This window comes from Marmota marmota, unplaced genomic scaffold (genome assembly GCF_001458135.2).
Source record: "Marmota marmota marmota unplaced genomic scaffold, marMar, whole genome shotgun sequence".
Lineage (NCBI taxonomy): Eukaryota > Metazoa > Chordata > Mammalia > Rodentia > Sciuridae > Marmota > Marmota marmota.
Genome location: NW_026000174.1, coordinates 15,933,806 through 15,953,753, shown reverse-complemented (window position 1 = coordinate 15,953,753; position 19,948 = coordinate 15,933,806). Strand labels below are relative to the sequence as shown.

Genomic DNA, 19,948 nt, shown 5'->3' with positions numbered 1-19,948 from the left:
TTTTTTTTTTTTTTTTTTTTGGTACTCAGGATTGAACCTAGAGGCACTTACCCACATCCCCAGCCCTTTTTACTTTTTTATTTTGAGGCAGAGTCTTGCTAAGTTGCTCAAGGCCTCACCAAGTTGCTGAGGCTGTCTTTGAACTCCCGATGCTCCTGCCTCAGCTTCCCAAGCCATTGGGATTACAGGTATGTGCCACTGCAACTGGCTCAGTGAATATAATGAATTATAAATGATTACTGGCACCATGAAGACTTGAGTAGGGAAGGTGCCTTGCAAGTTAGCTTAAGTACCACCTGTGCAGGAGTAACTGTGTGTCCCTAGAGTAGCCTTGTGCTATGGACTTCTACACTTCTGGGTTCACAGTGGTACTCAGGACCAAGAGCCAAAAGCACAATATGCAAACTCTATGAAGGCTTTGTAATAAGAGACTAATGCAGGAGGCACAGTCTAAATACTAAAAATGATAATGCGATCTTGAGTACCTTCAATTTTATTAAGTTATTTTACATGTGTTATGGTTAGCTTCTAGCTTTTTATAAGACTATGAGTCTATGAAGAAAACTGTTCAGGATGACTATGAAGATAAGCAGGATAAGTGTAATTATTGTTTTATTTTACTTAGAAGTTAATATAGTAGTTCCTAAAGACCCTCTAAGGGTATTTCTGAAATGTGTAGGGATGTTTTTGACTATCATAATAACTAATAAGCAATACTGTTATTGGGGCACAGGGTTAGGGATGCTAAATATCCCACTATGCAAATAATATTGCTGTAAAATGTAGACTTATCCCCCGAAATGACACAGCACCTCTGGAGAAAGACCAGAGTTAACACGGGAGGAGGAATAAATGGGTAGAGCAATGATAATAGAGGAAAATGTGGGAAATGCTCGGGCTCAGGGTCTGGGATTTAGCTCTAAGTGGGAATTATAGAACATTTAGGGAAGAGGCTGAGATCACACTTGACGGTGGTCATGATATCACAGGTCAGGTATGATGTTGAGTGTTCTGGTCTGCTCTCAATGACAAGACTGACCAAATGGTTGTTCTGGGGACCCTGGTGCAGATTCTGGGCCTAGGAACTACCCAGCACCCTTAAGCTATTAGTGGAATCCTGAGGTACCTCCTTTATGGAACTTCAAGTCCTGGGAACATTTCTGTCAGTTTCTTGCACTGCTCTGGGAACAACCTGAAGGCAAGAACTATTTTTTCCCTTAGATTCTGGATTCCCAGAGAAGGCATCATGTCCTTTCTATTAGACTGGGAGTTTCCTGAAATTAGAGCCAAGTCTCCTACTTTGTTCATTCCTTTCAGTCATCAAGGAAAACAAACAAACAAACAAACATGCCCATTGATTGATATACCTGAGAGGAAAATGACACCACATGACTGATCTTCACAGGAGCCATGGCAGGCCTATCAGCTGTCCAAGTATAGGGCAAAAATGCTTTATCTCAAGAATTCTTCTGTTACCACTTTGACACTGGTTTATGTTTTGGTTTTAGCAGCTTCCAGAAGAACAAGAATCTTCACATTACTCCTGAAGAAAAAAACAAAAGAAAAATAAACTACTATCAACTTTGGAGGCTGAGGATCTCAAGTTTGAGGTCAGCCTCAGTCACTTAGCAAGAAGATATCTCAATTTAAAAAAAGGGCTGGGGATGTATTTTCAGTAGTACAGTGCCTCTAGCTTCTATTCCCAATACTGCCAACCAACCTACCAAACAAAAAAAGCCCATAAGAAAAAGAAAAAAAGAAAAAAAAAAAAAGACAAAAAAAAAAATTATGGCTGTTTCTCTAATTATATGAGTTTTTGAGGCCATCAGCCCATTTCTTTCTTTCTTCTTCTTTTTTTTTTTTGGTGTGTGTGTGTGTGTGTGTGTGTTCCCAGGGATAAAACCCATGGCCTTGATCAAACCCAGTGCTGTACCACTGAGCTATATTTCTAGCCCTCAGCCAGTTTCTGATGATTACTACTTTGGGCCTAGTGGGGGTGATGGGCAGGGAGCAGATCTGAACCATCTAATGAGATTCCAAAAAAAGTGTGAAATAACTGGAGTGCAACATCAAGGCAAGAGAGCAGCAAGTACAAAACATATTAATGTTAATGTTGGATTTATATGTAGATGAGTTCCTAAGAGTATGAATTGCCCCTTAAATTGTTTATCATTTTTTTTTTAAAAACAGTACTGGAGATTGAACTCAGGAGTACTTTAACTACTGAGTTATACCCCCAGTCCCCTTTCCCTTTTTGCTGGCCTCAAGCTTGTGATCCTCCTGCCTCAGCCTCTGGGATTGTAGGTGTGCTGCTCTACCTCTCCAGGCTTTTTGCTGAGGCTGAAATTGTAATCCTCCTGCTTCAGCCTCCTGAGTTGCTGGGATTATAGGCATGCAACATGGTGCATGGCTCGCTAAACTTTTTATAGGAAAAATTTAAGTATATGGAAAAGCATACATATTAGTATAACAAACTGATGCATCCATCACCTAGCTTCAAAAATTCCTTAGTGAGAGATGTTTTAAAGTTATCTGAATGTATTTCAGTGAGTTCTCTCTTTAAATATTTATGCTGGCTCATTTTATTCATGTTTTCTCGCTGATCCCGGATATACTCCTGGCCATAAAGATCCTTTTTTGTATCTCCAACCAAAATTTTTTTTCCTACCTCCAAGACTCTGCTCATGCCATTACCTCTGCTTGAATTGCTTGTTCTGATATAGAAAGTTAGGGATACAGAAGGAACACCAAGTCTCTAAAGGAAAAATATTCCTATTAATATATAGAACAAATAATTCACAGACTGTCTAATGAGCAGGATAAAGGAGACTAAAGGACAGAAAATGGTCAAAATGTAAGGATGCACTAAATAGTCCACAAATTACTTTCAACTTTCCAGTTCCCTATCAGTTTTTTGGAACATAGCAAAATAGGAACAAAACCTCAACAGAAAGAGATCATTAATCTTGTCAGGGAAGGGAGCTAACATTTGATTGAACCATAACCCTGTGATCATCAGAGATGTTCATGTAATCGAAACCTACATTCCAAACCTCCAGTGGGAAACATGATAATTCTGAATCCCAGAGGGAAGTTCAATCCTTTTGCATACAATATTCCACCTAATTATGTACCCTAACAAAAATCCAACCTTCAGCCCTGGCAATGTGGCTCACTCTTGAGATTGCCTGCAGCAGGGAGTAGACCTTTGCCTTTTGCCTTATAACAAAGCTCTTCCTCTCTTTACTAAAATTCTTATTTGTGATGGAGCCAAGGACCTGGAAGTTCTAATTAGAGGTCTCCTTCAGACCTCCTCAGACCCCTTTCAGACAGTTCCCTTTCCAACTTGTCAAATTGAATGCATTTTAGTGATCAAACTTCACTTTACCTCTGCTTCATCAGTTCCAAGTGATAGCTCCATCCTATCAATTCTCACTTAGCACTTAATAGAGTGCCTCACACAACAATCATTTATGTCCTATGTTCCTTGACAAATTGTAAACTCTTGCAGAACAGGTTTCATGTCTGACTTGTTGCTGTATACCCAATGTAAGAGGCAGAAAAATTGAGCTCCAAAGGGCTTGAAGTCATGCAGTGGGGTAGTCTGCAGCAACAGGAGTAACAAAACTCTTAGTGACTACCTCCTAATTATCAAGCATTCCTAACAGGTCAATGTGTTGTTAAGGCTTCAAAGACAGAAGAATGAAGGATGAGTCCTGAGTCACCTCTTTAGTCCTCCAGGTGTTTTTTGTTTTTTATTTAGTACCAGGTATTAAACTCATGGGCACTGAGCCACTGGGCCACTGAGCCACATCCCCAGCCCTATTTTGTATTTTATTTAGAGACAGGGTCTCACTGAGTTGCTCAGCATTCTGATTTTTGCTGAAGCTGGTTTTAAACTCATAATCCTCCTGTCTCAGCCTCCTGAGCTGCTGGGATTACAGGTGTGCACCATTGGCTCCAGGTGTGTTTGTTTATTTGTATCAGGAATTGAACCCAGGGTGCTTAACCAGTAAGCCACATCCCAGCCCTTTTTATTTTTTATTTAGACAGAGTCTAAGTTCCTCAGAGCCTCACTAAATTGCTGAGGCTGGCTTTGAACTTTCCATTCTCTTGCCTCAGCTTCCTGAGTTTCTGGGATTACAGGTATGTGACATCACACCCAGCAAGTTCACCAGATTTATGAAACTGATTAGTCCCGGAATGGGAACTCACTGGACATTCAAATTTTTATTATTCTCTGTGAGATATTGAAAACATCAGAATTAGATATAATCTGTTTTAGATAAACTCACAGTACAGGTTGTGCATCCTTAAACTTAAAATCTAAAATATGACAAAATATGCCACTTTTTTAGCACCACCATGATGTCACAGTGGAAATTCTACATCTGACCTCCTGTGACAGATTTCAATGAAAATGCAGGTGACTAAAATTACTGTATAAAATCACTTCAGGTATAAGGTATATACAAAACATAAATGAATTTCAGTTTAAAAATGGGTGTTATCCTCATCAAGTATATGCAAATATTCAAAATCTGAAAAATCAAAAAATCCAAAACACTTCTGGGCCCAGCATTTCCTATAAGGGATGCTTTACCTGTAATATATTTGTGATAGAAAAACATCATTTTTTCATTACCATCAAACAGATATCTGATTTAACAAGCCCTAAGCCACTGAGCCACATCCCCAGCCCTATTTTGTATTTTATTTAGAGACAGGGGTCTCACTGAGTTGCTCAGCACCCTGCTTTTTGCTGAGGCTGGCTTTGAACTCATAATCCTCCTGTCTCAGCCTCCTGAGCTGCTGGGATTACAGGTGTGCGCCACTGGTGCATCCTAGTTCTATTCACTCAATAGATCCAGGCTGGACACTGAGAGGGCGTGTGAGCTAGGGTTACAGATCTGCAAGCTAATGAATTCAGACATACGAAGAACAAGGTGTTGAAAATCAGTGGCTTGGGAACCCCGAAGTTGTTGATTTTGGATATTTGATTTTGTTTTGTTAATATTTGGGGAGTTTCTAGTAGGTATCAGGCATTGTATTAGGTGTTGGAAACACAGTGGTGAATGACACATACAATCTTTTGTAAGAAGATAATCAAATTGCCCAAGAGATTAAGTTCTTACAGACCTCCTTGCCCTTACAAATGCTGTTGTTTCTGGGGCTTTTTGGTAACTGTTTACCCTATGTCCCTTCTTGCTTCTTGAGGATATGGATTTTTGTCATGTTCATCATCTTCTACATCTCAGAGATGGTCTAAACACCGTAGGCACTAATAAATATTCACTGAAAGAAGAGGATATTATATAACTCCAATTAGAATTTCAACAGATATTTCTGGCAACCTGAAAACTCAACAATCAATTAAAGGTTACAAATTGCTAAGATGTTTCCAAAAAGAAAGATGAAAGAGGTAGGGTATCAAATTTTTTGAAAAAATCATAAAGTTTAGTAATTAGAACATACTGTCTATAGAAATAGGCAAATAGATTCTAGAAACACTGGTATAGATGAGAACTCATATCCACCAACTGTAAGATAGAGCAGGATAGTAATTCTTTTAGAAAAAGATGAGGTAATATATATAGTCAAGGTATTCAGAAAATTGGTTGACAATGTAAAGAAAAATGAAAATAGATCCCTATCTTGCAACTATTTAAAAAATTATACCCCAGCAGGGTGCGGTGCTCCACACCTGTATTCCCAGCAACTTGGGAAGCTGAGGCAGGAGAAATGCATGTTCAAGTCTAGCTTCAGCAACCTAGCAAGACCCTGTCTCAAAATAAAAAACAAAATGGGCTACGGATGTGGCTCAGTGGTAAAATACCCCTTGGTTAAATCCCCAGTACCATAAAAAAGAAATATATATATGGCATATATTTGTGTGTGTGTGTGTGTGTGTGTGTCTATCTCTCTCTCTCTATATATATATATATGTATATATGTGTATATATATATATATATATATATGTATATACACACACACACCAGTGGATCAAAGATGGAAACATGAATAACAATACTTTAAGACAACATAAACTAGGTTAAAATACAGATGGCTAAGAAAAAGGTTACTTACAACACATGTAAACTTGGCTAGTATTCCAAGTATATTTTTTTAAAACCTACAAATCAGTAAGAATAAGCAAACCAATAGAAAACTGGGTAGAAGATGCAATTCACATAAGGTGAAATCTGAATGAACAAGTGTCCATATAGAAAAACTCATAGCCTGGTAATAAAGAAATTGCAAATATATTTCTTTCCTCTAAGACTGGCAAAAAACTTAAAAGTCTGATAATAGCCAGGCACAGCGGATCACGTCTATAATCCTAGTGGCCAAGGAGGCTGAGAAAGGAGGATCACAAGTTCTAGGCCAGCCTCAGCAACGTCGCAAAGCCCTAGGCAACTTAGTGAGACTTTGCCTTAAAATAAAAATATAAAAAAGGGATTGGGATGTAGCTCAGTGGTAAAAGTGCCTCTGAGTTTAACCCCCAATAACCCCAGCCAATCTTACAACATAAAGGAATGGCAATAATGTGGGGAAATGATTCCCCTCATAAACACTTTCAGCACATATTAATTCTAAGGAGCCACATTGCAAGAATAGTCACATGTGGCTAGTATTTAACTTATTTGAACAGCAGCTCTGGAGACTCACATGTGCATAAAGACACATTGTTTCTGATAGAAAAAAAAAAGGAATGGACAAAGGAAATATTATATATCATAAAAAAGAGCACAGTACAATGGTTAGGAATGAATTGGATGTAAATATACATCTATATAGGCTTTAAAAATAATAGTGAAAGAATTAAGTTAGGGGGTGATACATAGAAAACAGCATTTGTGTTCATTAAAAAAACAAAATCAGGATCTGGGATGTAGCACCATGGTAGGGCACTTGCCTAGCATGTGCAAGGTCCTGGGTTCCATACCAGGTACCACAAAAGTAAAAAAAAAAATGCAACACTATGTATCATTTAAGGATACACATATAATTTTTTTTAAATGGGCTGAATAAAACACACAGCTAATTTATAATAAAATTTGTTTTTATTGCTGATGAGAGGGTAATGGATCTGAGAATAAAAGACACAGATTAAATTCAATTTTTTTCTATATTAACCTTTTAAAAAACCAGGAAGCAAATATATCATATCAATAGTCAATCTGGTGTGCTGAGAATACATTGTTTGTAATATTCTATTAATAATTTCCATATATAAAAGTTTCACAGACTGGGGATGTGGCTCAAGCGGTAGCGCGCTAGCCTGGCATGCGTGCGGCCAGGGTTCGATCCTCAGCACCACATACAAAGATGTTGTGTCCGCTAAAAATTAAAAAAAAAAAGTTTCACATAATAAAAGTTATTGTTTCAAGTAATTGAGATGTCTGTAGGTAGTAAATATTAACCTGTAAGTTCCTGTTGGCCCCCAAATAAAGTCGGCTGGCATTCTAGGTTTTCTGAACTCACAGGTCATCCTGGAGTTGATCTATCATCAATAGATCCAGACTGGACGCTGAGGGGGCGTGTGAGCTGGGTTACGGGTCTGCAAGCTAACGAATTCAGACATACGAAAAGTAGGGTGCTGAAAATCAGTTAAGAAGGTCTAAGTGGAGGTGGGGTGTGCAGAAAGCGGGTAAAGGTGAGAGCTGGGGAAGCAGAATGTGGGGCAGGAAAGAGTATTAAGATGTGTGAAATAGCAATGACAACCTCTGCTGCCCTGAATCTGAAGAATCCCGAACACGCTGCTTTGTCCACTTCTTTGATGCCACCTCCCCCCCCCACCACCCTTCGGCTACTACGCTCCGGGTCAACAAACCCCAACGCTCCTCACCCGAGACCAGGAACCTCAAGAAGTTATACCGCGCCTCTGGTCGAGGATCACAAACATTCTCCCGCCAATTTGGTCCTCTGGCCTCCGCCTTCTGATCCCGGTAACACACTTGGCCCGTTGAAGCTCAGGAACGCGTTCTGGAACCTAAACTAGCCGCTGTTCCTGTAAAACGATTCCCACCGAGGCAATGCAACTGGTGCTACAGCCAGAAAAATACACTTGCATGTGTTTTTAATGTATATTTTTCACTTTAATTCTCGCGTCGAGAGAGCGCAATTTGAACCTCCGGGTTAGATTCGGTGTAGTATGGGAAATGTAGTCCTGAGTCTCCACGCTGCGCTCCTGGAGCCCACGTCAGGGAGTGTCGCGAAAGTTGCTGGCTTAGGGGTTCTTCTCTTTGATTCTCCAAAGGGAATAACTGGAGAAATAATTGCACTAAAAATAATGTAGGTGAAATTTCTCACTTTCCAAGAACGATTCCCCGAGGAAGCTTCGAAGTGTACGGGACTCCTCCTTTCTAAATCTAAAAGAAGTAGCAAAACGTCTCGGTCCCTGACAGGTGTGCCCCCAAGTCTTGGTGCTCCGCCCCCCCGCTAGAGTCCCCGCCGCTGATTAGCTAAGAGCACATGAGCGGCGGAAGCAGCTGGCTTGCGCGGGGAGGAGGGAGGGGGTGAACCTGAAGATGGCGGCAGTAGTGGAGGTGGAGGTTGGAGGAGGTGCTGCGGCGGAACGGGAGCTAGATGAGGTAAGAGGAGATGAGAGACAAGGAAAGAAGAGACAGCCTGAAAGCGAAGGAAGGGGCAGTGAGGTGTTAGAGAAAGGAGGTCCTAGGAGAAACGGGAAGGGTCCTGAGAGGGAAGAAGGAGATGACTGGGGGGCGGGATGAAGGAAATCTGAGGTTCTCTTGACTCGGGCGCCCTGAGGTGGTCTTGGGGGTAGAAGACATGCAGTAGCTTCAGAAATGTAAATGAAGGACAGAGAGAAAGCCTGGACGGATGGAAATGTTAAGATTTTGAGATTATTAGTTGGGGCGTCCTAGGGTAGAACTAAAGGTCTGAGAGGTAGCTTTAGAGTTGAAGGGGCGTGGACTTCTGCAATGGAAGGCCGGGCTTTCTCTGTGGGAGAGGACTCTAAGCTTGGCGTGGGGGTTGGGCATGCGGATGGGGGAAAAAGTACTAATCTCAAGTATGTTAGCTTTGATTTAATTTTAGGTAGGAACTATTTCAATTTCATCCTTACAGTCTATGTACATAAAGTTTTGTTCAACGAATGGATGATTGAATGATTGTATGAATGGATGAATGAATGATTCATCCATTCACTTAAGTATCACCTTTGTTCCGGGTCCTGGGCAAGGTACTAGGGACACAAGGGTCCCTTCTCATGTAGAGCCCACAGTGTAGTGGCAGGAGACAGACAAGAAGATTGGGCATTGCATCAGAAATATAATGGTGGTCTTGAGAAAAGGACACCAATTCATTTTGAGCTAGGGAAAGCCTCCTAGAATTTGTTGAATCATAAAGGTTTATGATTTTGTTAAATAAATTCTTTGAAGGTGAACTTGAGAGTGCATGTCTCCTTTCCTATCTAATTAGCATTTAACAACTGATGTATTCAGTTGTCAGTGGACCTTGAATCACCGGAGGAAGGAGTCACTGAGTTTGAAAGGAATGAAAAGATAGGCTGAGAAGCAGAGAGAAGGTGAGGAAGGAAAGGGGAAAAAAATCCTGAGGCTCAAGAGACAGTGATAGATAGAGTTGCTTGTGGTCTTGTGTTTGACAGCATGTAGATAAAGACAGCACAGAATAATAGGAAGAGGATCAGTTGTCAGAGATGGAACCAGTAGGATCTCTAAGGGGTCAGAATTTTAGAGGCCCTGTCTGTGTTTGGTGGAGGAGAGTGGGGAAAGTTTGGTGATGAAGCTCAGAAAAAGGAAGTGGACTTAGGAAGCAAAGACTATTGCTTGATGGTGGGTTAACTTAGTTTAAATGATTGGGATCATTAAAGTAAGGGAAGAGACTGAGAAACTGACAGGTGGTTGTTCCCAGCACTGTCTGTTGAAGCATTGTGTGTTGTCTCCTTCCTCCTAAACACTAGAAACTAGAGATGTTTGAATACCTTTAGATTGGTAAAGTGGGGTGGTTGTGGAAATGATTTCCAAGGCTCCTCCTACTTTAAGATTCTATGATTATAGTTGGCTGTGGTTCAGTGAGATATATTTGAAAACACCTTGAAGAGAGTAAATGCTGTATTGAAGTTATTGCTTATTGTTTGTTAGTCATGGGCTCTCCTTTTAGAGGTTGCATGTATCTCTTTCAAAGAGACATTTAGTTGCATATATAAGGGTTCATTGAGATGTAGAGCAGAAGTTTTGGAAGAGGATAAAGAACTTAAGGTTTTCATGTAAGACTTTTTTTTTTTTAAAAACTTTTGATTCTTAGTTTTTCTGTATTGTTTAAGGACTTTAGAGCTACTAGTAGTATAATATATCTTCCAGAATGTTAGGCTACAGGATTTTTTTTTTTTTTTTTGGTACCAGGGATTGATTGGTACTCAGGGGCATTCATCCACTGAGCCACATCCCCAGGTCTATTTTATATTTTATTTAGAGACAGGATCTCACTGAGTTGTTTAGCACCTTGCTGTTGCTGAGGCTGGCTTTGAACTTGCAGTCCTCCTGCCTCAGCTTCCCAAGCCACAGGGATTACAGGCGTGCACCACTGTGCCTGGCTAGAGGTCATCTTTATATGAAACCACTTGTGTTCATCCCAGAAACCTTGTTACATATTTTATTTTCTGAGAAAGAATATAATCTATTATCTGGAAATTCTATGTGAACTGAATTTCTATCTATTCTTTTGTGTGTTTAAGATAAAGTAACTCTGAGAAGCAGAAACAGTCATCCCCTTCAAGCTCCAGAAAGAACAGAGGTCTGGTCTGGCAGACCTTAGCTTGTGTGTTTCCTTCTAACGTCTCCCCAGCTGTTTCTGCTCAGCCATCACTAGTGAAATAGAAGGTGAAATTCATCATTTAATATGTAATTATAGGAATCTATGTGTGTTATGCATCAAGAATTCAAAGATGAGGGGCTGGGGCTGTGGCTCAGTGGTAGAGCACTCGCCCAGCATGTGCGAGGCACTGGATTCGATCCTCAGCACCACATAAAAATAAATAAATAAAATAAAGGTATTTTGGCCCACTATAGCTAAAAAAAAGAAAAAAAAAAAGAATTCAAAGATGAGACAGGATTTTTGCCAATTTACAATCCAGTGAGGAGACATGCAAATAGTCCATTACAATACCACTAGATAATTGCTATCATGAAAGTGTGTAACAAGTGCAGCCAAGTACAAGAGACAAACATTAGAGTCTGCTAGGGGAAGTAAGTGAAGTCTTTATTATAGAGATGGGTTTGAGCTGAAAAATTAAAGGTTGGGCTTACCAAAAAAAGATGTGATTTGCATGTGACATCAAAGTTGCTCTCTGTTGCACCTTCTGCTTGGTTAGATTCTATTGTTGAGACCAGATTATATAAGAGTAATGGGTAGTCTGACTAAAATGGAGCTAGTGTACTTTTCTTATACTTTGGAAAGAATGAACATGGTGTGGTTTATTCTTCAGGTTATTGTATCTGGGTTTTCCAATAGCAGATGTTGTCAGCATGATACATGGTCTGGAATAGAAGTTCATTCATATTCCTTTCTTCTTTTTGTCTGGTTTCATGATTTTTCTCCAGATTTTGAGAAGTAATTTAGGCTTTTTAAAATGGCTTCTCCTGCTTTGTGGAGGTGAATAGAAAAGAAGATTTAGGAAAGAGCTACCAGTAGAAAAGGTTATTATTTATTGAGCCCTAACTATAAATCAGCACTTGTTTAAAGCCCTTTACCTTTGTAGCAGTCCTATGAATTAGATGTATTAACTCCATATTTTAAATGAGCCAGAGACTAGAGAAATAAAGAAGTTTCCCAGGATTCCACAGTTTGAGAGTGAGGAAGTATAGATTCTGGCCAGGTTTCTCTGTGCTATAATGAGTTTAGCGTGCTATACTGAGTTCCGTAGTTCTATTTCTCATGCCACTATTTGTGTTCTAGGGGTTATGTGATTTCAAATTGTATAGTCTTAGCTGGGCATAGTGGTACATCCCTACAATCCCAGCTATTTTGGAGGCTGAGGCAGGAGGATTGTGAGTTCAAAGCCAGCCTTAGCAACTTAGCGAGGCCTTGTTTCAAAATAAGAAATTAAAACAAGCCTGGGGATGTGACTCAGTAGTTAAGAGCCTTTCTTTTCAATCCCCAGTACTTAAATAAAATTGTATAGCCTTAATTATCTCATGTAAAAATCGATACAGTATATTGATAAGTAGTTGTGATTTAGAAGAGCATTTTGAATTTCACATTTTTGAGGTAATATTTTTTAGTATTCTGTATTTATGATTGAGGAACTGAGCTTCCAAGGATTTAAGAGATGCTGAGAGTCTGCAGCTATAAGTAGTGTTACTAAGATTCGAATCCACATTTCCAGCCAGGCATGGTGATGAACGCCCGTAATCCCAGCAGTTTAGGAGGCTGAGGCAGGAGGATCATGAGTTCAAAGCCAGCCTCAGCAATTTAGTGAGACCCTGTCTCTATCTAAATAAAATACAAAAAAAAAAAAAAAAGATGGGTCGGGGTTGTGGCTCAGTGGTAGGGTGCTTGCCCAGCATGTGTGAGGCACTGAGTTCAATCCCCTGGATAACATAAAAATAAACAAATAAAATAAAGATATTGTGTCCATCTATAACTAAAAAAATATTTAAAAAGAAAGAAAAGAAAAGGGCTGGGGATGTGGCTCAGTGGTTAGGTGCCCCTGGGTTCAACCCCTAGTACCAATAAGTAAGTAATTAATAAGTAAGTAAATAAACAAAAGTAAATAAATCCACATTTCTGGATTCCAAAGTGTTTATTTCCCATCAGTTTAAAGACTCAAATTGCAAGCTTATCTTACCAAAGTTAAACTGCCCCTTATATTCCAAAGTCCTGTTTCCAGCCAGTCCTGGTGGTGCATTCCAGTATTCCTAGTTACTCAGGAGGCTGAGGCAGGAGGATCACAAATTTAAGGCCAGCCTAGGCAATTTAATGAGACCCTGTCTCAAAATAAAAAGGGCTGGGAATGTAGGTTGGTGATAGTGTGCCATTGGGTTCAGTTCCTAGTACAGGGAAGTGGGGAGTCTCATTTCCAAAACATGAAACAATTTTTTTTTCCCTGAGAAGATCAAAATAGGGATTAACCAAAAGAATGTTATTCTCTCTAAATAAGTCCTTTATTTGCGTAATTTGCTGATAACTTGATTCTGCTGAACCATTATCATGAGGAATGATTAGCCAAGTGGTAGTTAGGGAGATGAGAGATGGGTTTAGCCAGCTCTGGTCAGGCATTAAACAGGCTGTGATGATTGGTACTCAGTTCTCTCTCACAACTGTAAACCTTGGTGTGCTTGAGAATATTAGTTGGAGTGCCAGCTAGGAGACCCAGAAGCCAACCTACTCCTAGAGCCAGTGATTTTCTCCTCAATGGAATAGCTGACTAACCTCTGAGAGGAATTAGAGTCATCCTTTTGGCACTGGGAGTTGTTTAAGTCTTAAAGGTAGAATAGCATGTCTGTACCCAATTGTGGCCAGCCAACTCTCTGGCTAGTACCTGTGAATTCTGGATGTATCCATTTTCAGTGCCTGCTCATCTTCCAAAATGATGCTATATCATGCAGATTAGCGCATGCTGGAGATCAAAGCAGGTATCCTAAATGCAACTAACTAAGGTATTACTGCAGGTGAATAATTGATTTCTTCAGGGTCCTGTTTTACATTTGTTAGAAGAGGAGATCTGAGTCAAGCATGGGGTGTGAAGTTGTATGCGGTAATCCCAGCTACTCAGGATCACAAGTTCAAGACCAGCCTTTGCAACTTAATAAAATAAAAATAGAACTGAGATCTAGCTTTGTGGTGGAGTGCTTGCCTAGCATGTACAAGGCCCTGGATTTTCTACCTAGTACCATTAAAAAAAAAAAAAAAGAGAGAGAGAGAGAGAGAGAGAGATTGGACTATGTTGGTGGCTTTTAAACTTTTATTTAATCATTAATCTCTTTACTTAAAAGCTCACTTTGAAGACATTTTGGTCCTTGAAGAGACTCAACAGAAGCCCTAGGGTGTTTAAAGCCACAATTTAAAAATGAAGGAGCTGTCTTTTCTGGCCCACTGATTGGGTCATCCTGTTTTGTGTTCCTTTAGCCCCCTCTGTTTTTCTAGCCCAGCTCTACCAAACATTATTGTAACTGTCTTCCCCACTAGGCTGTAAGCTTCATGAGAGAACAAAATCCTAGTCTTTCTTGTTTATTGTTTTATTCTCTTCATTCAACATTATTCCCAGTATACAGTAGGTACCCAATAAGTATTTAATAATAATAACAATTATTATTTTTTGTGGTACTGAGGTTTGAATCCAGGGATGTGCTAGCACTGAGCTCTAGTCCTTTTTAAAATGTTTATTTTGCAATAGGGTGTTGCTAAGTTGCCACAGCTGGCCTTGAACTTGTGATCCTCCTCAGGCCACCCTGACCCCAGTAACTAAGATTCCAGGAGTCCACCACTGTTCCCAGTGGTATGTGCTTTCTTTTATATTTTGGTACTGGGGATTGAACCCATGGGTGCTTAACCTCTGAGCTGCATCCCCACCCCTTTTAATTTTGAGATAGGGTCTTACTAAGTTTGCTTAGGGCCTCACTAAGTTTTTGAAAATGGCCCTAAGCAAACTTAGTAAGACCCTATCTCAAAATAAAACCTTGTGATCTTCCTGCTTCAGCCTGCTAAGCTGCAGGGATTATGGGCATTCACTACTACACCTGGCTTTATTTATTTATTTATTAATTTTGCGACAGTGTCTTCCTAAATTTTTGAGGGTCTTACCACATTGCTGAGTCTGTCTTCGAACTTGCAAACCTCCTGCCTTAGCCTTCTGGTGTGGGCCACCACATGCCCAGCTCTGTGTACTATATTCCTGGTTGCTGCCAGGTCTTTATTGGTGCTGTCCTGTCTGTGTAGAATATCTTTCCTTTTCAAATCCTATATGTCCTTTAGGATTCTAACCTAAGTCTCACTTGACTTCTAGGATTTTTCCAATCTACACCTTCAGCTTTTTACTCTGCCTTTTATGGTTTTCTCTGTGAAGGTTTAAACTTTTATTTATCAATCTAGTCATCAGACTTCTGAAGCACCTTCTGTGTGCCAGGCACTGTGCTATGCCTGATAATACCAAGATGGATAAAGTATGATAACTGCCATTAAGGGGTTTATAGACTAGTATAGGTAGAGAAAGACTGATAGGTAAATGAAAAAACATGTCATAGGTGCTGCAATGGTGGAGTAGGTACAGTGGGTAAATCAAGGAGAAATGGCAGTCAGTATCACATTTCTTCTTCCTAGGGTGTTTTTTGTTTTGTTTTGTTTTTGTGTTGCTGGGCATTGAACCAGTTAGTTTGGTAAAACCACAGCAGACAGGCTGTGGAAGTTCCCATTCCTTGCTTCTTCAAAGCAATAATCAATGTTTTGTTTTTTTTGTTTTGTTGCTTTATTTTCCTCCTGTGGGTCTCTCCTTGAAGACATTTGATAAGTGTTCCTGGTTTCCAGGTATTTTCTTCTCTGGGGATTTTTGGTCCAAGCCAAGATCTTATTGAGGGATTAATGCATGTTTGAGTTTTTTTTAAAAAAAATATATATTTTTTAGTTGTAGTTGGACACAATACCATCTATGTATTTATCTATTTATCTATCTATTTATTTATTATTATTTTTTAATGTGGTGCTGAGGATCAAACCCAGCTCCTCGCCCATGCTAGGTGAGCACTCTACCATTGAGCCACAACCCTAGCCTTGCATGTGTGAGTTTAATCTTGAGAATCTGTTTGTTTATCTTTGGAATTTTTATTTTTTAATTTTTTAAATTTTTAGTTGTAGATGGACACATAACTTTATTTTTCTTTATTTTTTATGTGGTGCTGTAGATAGAACCCAGGGCCTCATACGTGCAAGGCAAGTGCCCTGAGCCATAACCCCAGCCTTGAAATTTTTTTTAGAGATATAAAATGAGTGGTAGCATAGTGAAGAAGGGGGGAAAAAACCCACTAGAGTAGTCCGTAGTAATCCAGATTTTAGAGTACGAATAGTATATTTGTTTTATCCCCGAGATAGCCAACTGATAGTAGATGATTAGAAGACAATGTTGCTTTTGAGGCCAGGGTGTAGCAGAAAAGAGTGCTGAGGGAGAACACTGAAGGCAAAATAATACAGAATACTTACTCTGTGTCAAGTCCCACACCAAGTGTTTTATATGCGTTATCTAATTTAATATTACAACCTTACAAGATAGGTACTAGTATTATTACCCCCACTCTACAGATGTAGACACTGAGGCATAGAGAATTTAAATGACTTGTTTAACATCATACACATAGGTAAGTTCCAGCTCTTGTATTCTTAATCAACTTGGGAAGTATGAATAGTGTTTACTTCTTATCCTATTTTACACTAGACATCCCCACTGTGTTGCTTCTTATCCTATTTTACACTAGACATCCCCACTTCATTTCCTGAGATGGTTTGACTGAGGTTGTGCTATTTGTCTCTTCTATCAGACTCAGTTATGCTTGAAAGCCCTATTCATTCTTTTATTGCCACATAGTAGCTAGCATAGAATAGATTTCAAATGTTTATTAAACTTGAATCTTTAATTTAGTCCTTCCACCTGTTTTAAAATCTCCAGGAATTGGTGACTCAGTGTACATTTAAATCCCTCTAATGGTAGGGAGCTTATCATTCCTTAGTCATTGTCTTCCTTCTTTGAATACCTCTGTAGCAGTATTCTTCAGATTGGGCTAGAATTCTTTTTTTTTTTTTTTAATATTTATTTTTTAGTTATTGGCGGACACAACATCTTTGTTTGTATGTGGTGCTGAGGATCGAACCCGGGCCGCACGCATGCCAGGCGAGCGCGCTACTGCTTGAGCCACATCCCCAGCCCCTAGAATTCTTATTTCTGTATAGCTTTAACTTTTTAGTTCTCATTATGCCTTTTCTCAGATTCTGTTGTTTTGTAACTCTGAATTTTGGAGGTACAGGCACTGACAGAGAATGTAGGCTCAGCATACTTGAGACTGACCTAAAAGCTTATTCTATGGAAGCTAACCCAGGATAATCCATTTAGTGTCATTTCTCATCTCCTTGATATTTCTTTGTGTTTTCCCTTCTTGAAGTCATATGTTATCTCTTTGCTCCTCAGAGGAAAATCTGTAGGTAAACATAAACTCATTAGTTCCCTCTAAAGTACAGCTTTCCCAAGAGAGTGCTGGGTCATAGCCATGAGGTTTTTGGCCCTGGGCAGCTAGGGAGAAACTAGGGAAAGGGGAGGCAGAGAGCGTAAGCCCTGAACAAGTTTTTGTTCTTTCTTTCCTTTTTCCCTCTTTCCTAGTTGTTGTTACCAATAACTGAAAGCATTCTATTTCTTAGAATCCTCTTATGACATTGTACTCCCCATTACCCTTAAGATTAAGTCTAACATCTTCTGAGCTTTTCATTTGGTACCTTGTAAAAACAGTATTTTCTCTCCCTATTTTAATAATAACAGTAATAGGGGATTTTTTTTTTTTTGACAGTTCAGGGGATTGAAATAAACAGATATAATAACTGCTATAATATGAAGAAGCACAGAGATCTCTGGGAACACAAAAAATGGCAGGCAAGGGATCAAGAAAGGCTCTTTAGAAGAAGTGGCTCCTTAGCTGACTGTGAATATATTAATATTTCTTTTATGAGGAATGAATATATTAATTTTTTATGAGGAAAAAGTCACCTTTTAGTTGAACAGCTATAAGGATGAAGTACCTTCATTACAACCTATCTCTTTCCTTCTGGATGTGAGTTCCTTAAGGAGAAGAAAGGGCACTTCCAGCAGAACTAAAGAATCATTCATTGCTGGGGATGAACATAGATTGTGATTTTGTCATGTGCTTATTATCTTTCGTTGGCAAAGGGAATGGAGAGAGAGGGTCAGTTTTCTAAGTGATGGGACATTTTGATAGTAACTTAAGAGCATAGGCACTGCAGGGATGGTTTATATAGAAATTGCTTTTTTAAAAAAAAAGAGAAAAGAAATGGAGATGTACCTTTAGAAAGCAGTACTCTCTCAGGGTTAAATGTAGGAGCAATGTATAAACAGGTTTTACTGGTTTCAGATGGCCTTCCCAGTTCCTCTGAATTTCTCTGCAGCATTGTCCCAGCATTTGTTCAAGTCTCTGAGTATTTCCCAAACATTTGCTTTGTGTCTAGTATTAGGTATGAAGTGTGAGGGGGATGCTGAACAAGTAAGCTATTATCCTTGACTTCAAAGCAATTAAAATTATTTAGCATCTTTCCAACATTTATGTAATATATACAATGTGTCAGATTATATCTATTTCATATATATGGATTAAACTGACCTTGGGCCATTTTATACCCACTAGGATGGCTAAATTGGAGAAAAATATTTGTAATGATTACATATAGAATATGTAAAGAACTCTTACAACTTGACATTAAAAAGAAATAACCTTTGGGCTCGGATATAGCTCATTTGGTAGAGTGCTTGCCTCATATGCAGAAGGCCATGGGAAGGAAGAAAGGAAGGAAGGAAGGAAGAGAGGGAGGGAGGGAGGAAGGGAAGGAGGGAGGGAGGGAAGGAGGGAGGGAGGGAAGGAAGGAAGGAAGGAAGGAAGGAAGGAAGGAAGGAAGGAAGGAAGGAAGGAAGGATCACAAGTTCGCAGCTAGCCTCAGCAATTTAGTGAGGCCCTAAGTAACTTAGTGAGACTCTATCTCAAAATATAAAAAAGAACTGGAGATATGCCTCAGTGGTTAAATGCTCCTGAGTTTAATCCCTAGTACCAAAAAATAAAAATAAAAAAGGCAAAAAAATCTAACTAGGCTTTTCTCCGAAGAAAATATACAAACAGACAATAAGCACATGAAAAGAATGTTCCGCATCATTAGCTATCAGCGAAATGCAAATCAAAACCTCAGTAATATGGTGTGCAAACAATTGGGCAATTTCTCAGTAGGTTAAGCATAGAGTTTTACACCCCAGAAATTCCACCCTTAGGTATATTCTTAACAAAAATAAAAATAAAAAAGTCCACATATAAACTTATAGACAAATATTCATAACAACAAATATTCATAATTATTTTAAAAAACCAAAATGTTGAAACAACCCTCAGTATCCTTCAGCTGATGAATGGATAAATAAAATGTGATATTTCTGCATAGTGGAATATTATTTAGTAAGAAAAGGAGTGAACTACTGATACATGCTATAACATGGATGATTCTTGAAAATATGCTAAATGATAGAAGCCAGCCACAAAAGACCACATACTGTATGAATTTATTTATATGAAAAGTCCAGAAAAGGCAAAGCTTTAGATTAGTGATTGCTAAAATCTGGGGGTGGGAATCAGAGGAGTTAGCAGATGAGCATGAAGTTTCTTTTTAGCATGGTGGGAATGATTTAAAATAAGAGGTTATACAGCTCTGTAAATATGCTAACAATCATTGAATTTCCCACTGAAACTTGATGATACACCTCAATGTAGCTTAAAAAAAAAAAATCCTACCAGGCATGGTGGCACATGCTTGTAATCCCAGCAGCGTGGGAGGCTCAGGCAGGAGGATCACGAGATCAAAGCCAGCGTCAGAAACTTATTGAGGTCATAAGCAACTTAGCAGGACCCTGTCTCTAAATAAAATATAAAAAAGGACTAGGGGGATGGGGCTGTAGCTCAGTGGCAGAGCGCTTGCCTAGTATGTGTGAGGTACTGGGTTCCATCCTTAGCACCATATAAAAATAAACAGATAAAATAAAGGCATTCTGTCTATCTACAACTACAAAAATTTTTTTTTTTTAAATTACCTGGAGTCTTTGAGGGTTTGGGTTCCAGGTAAGGGACCAGGGGTGTCATTCAGTGGTTAACAGCCCTAGGTTCAATCCTCAGCACTGAAAAAAAAAAAAAAAAAAAAAAAAAAAAAAAAAAAAAAAAA

At 39.2% G+C, this 19,948-nt stretch overlaps 2 protein-coding genes across 5 annotated transcripts in view; one reads left to right on the top strand and one right to left on the bottom strand.

Annotated features, from left to right (window-relative positions):
• The window catches only part of Xndc1n (XRCC1 N-terminal domain containing 1, N-terminal like), a 43,575-nt gene extending 35,202 nt beyond the window's left edge, over window positions 1-8,373 (bottom strand). Inside the window, exons 1-2 of one of the 2 annotated variants that reach the window (XM_048788140.1) lie at window positions 7,851-8,373; window positions 1,368-1,543 (exon numbers count right to left, since the gene is read on the bottom strand). In XM_048788140.1, the coding sequence (XP_048644097.1) occupies window positions 1,368-1,412 (45 nt within the window). In that variant the 5' untranslated portion in view covers window positions 1,413-1,543; window positions 7,851-8,373. The remainder of the gene's footprint in view (window positions 1-1,367; window positions 1,544-7,850) is intronic. The other variant, XM_048788139.1, reaches the window with a different exon arrangement.
• A 110-nt stretch (window positions 8,374-8,483) lies between these two features.
• The window catches only part of Rnf121 (ring finger protein 121), a 58,033-nt gene continuing 46,568 nt past the window's right edge, over window positions 8,484-19,948 (top strand). For 2 of the 3 annotated variants that reach the window (XM_048788141.1, XM_015477505.2), the window contains exon 1: window positions 8,484-8,595. In XM_048788141.1, the coding sequence (XP_048644098.1) occupies window positions 8,533-8,595 (63 nt within the window). In that variant the 5' untranslated portion in view covers window positions 8,484-8,532. The remainder of the gene's footprint in view (window positions 8,596-19,948) is intronic. The other variant, XM_048788142.1, reaches the window with a different exon arrangement.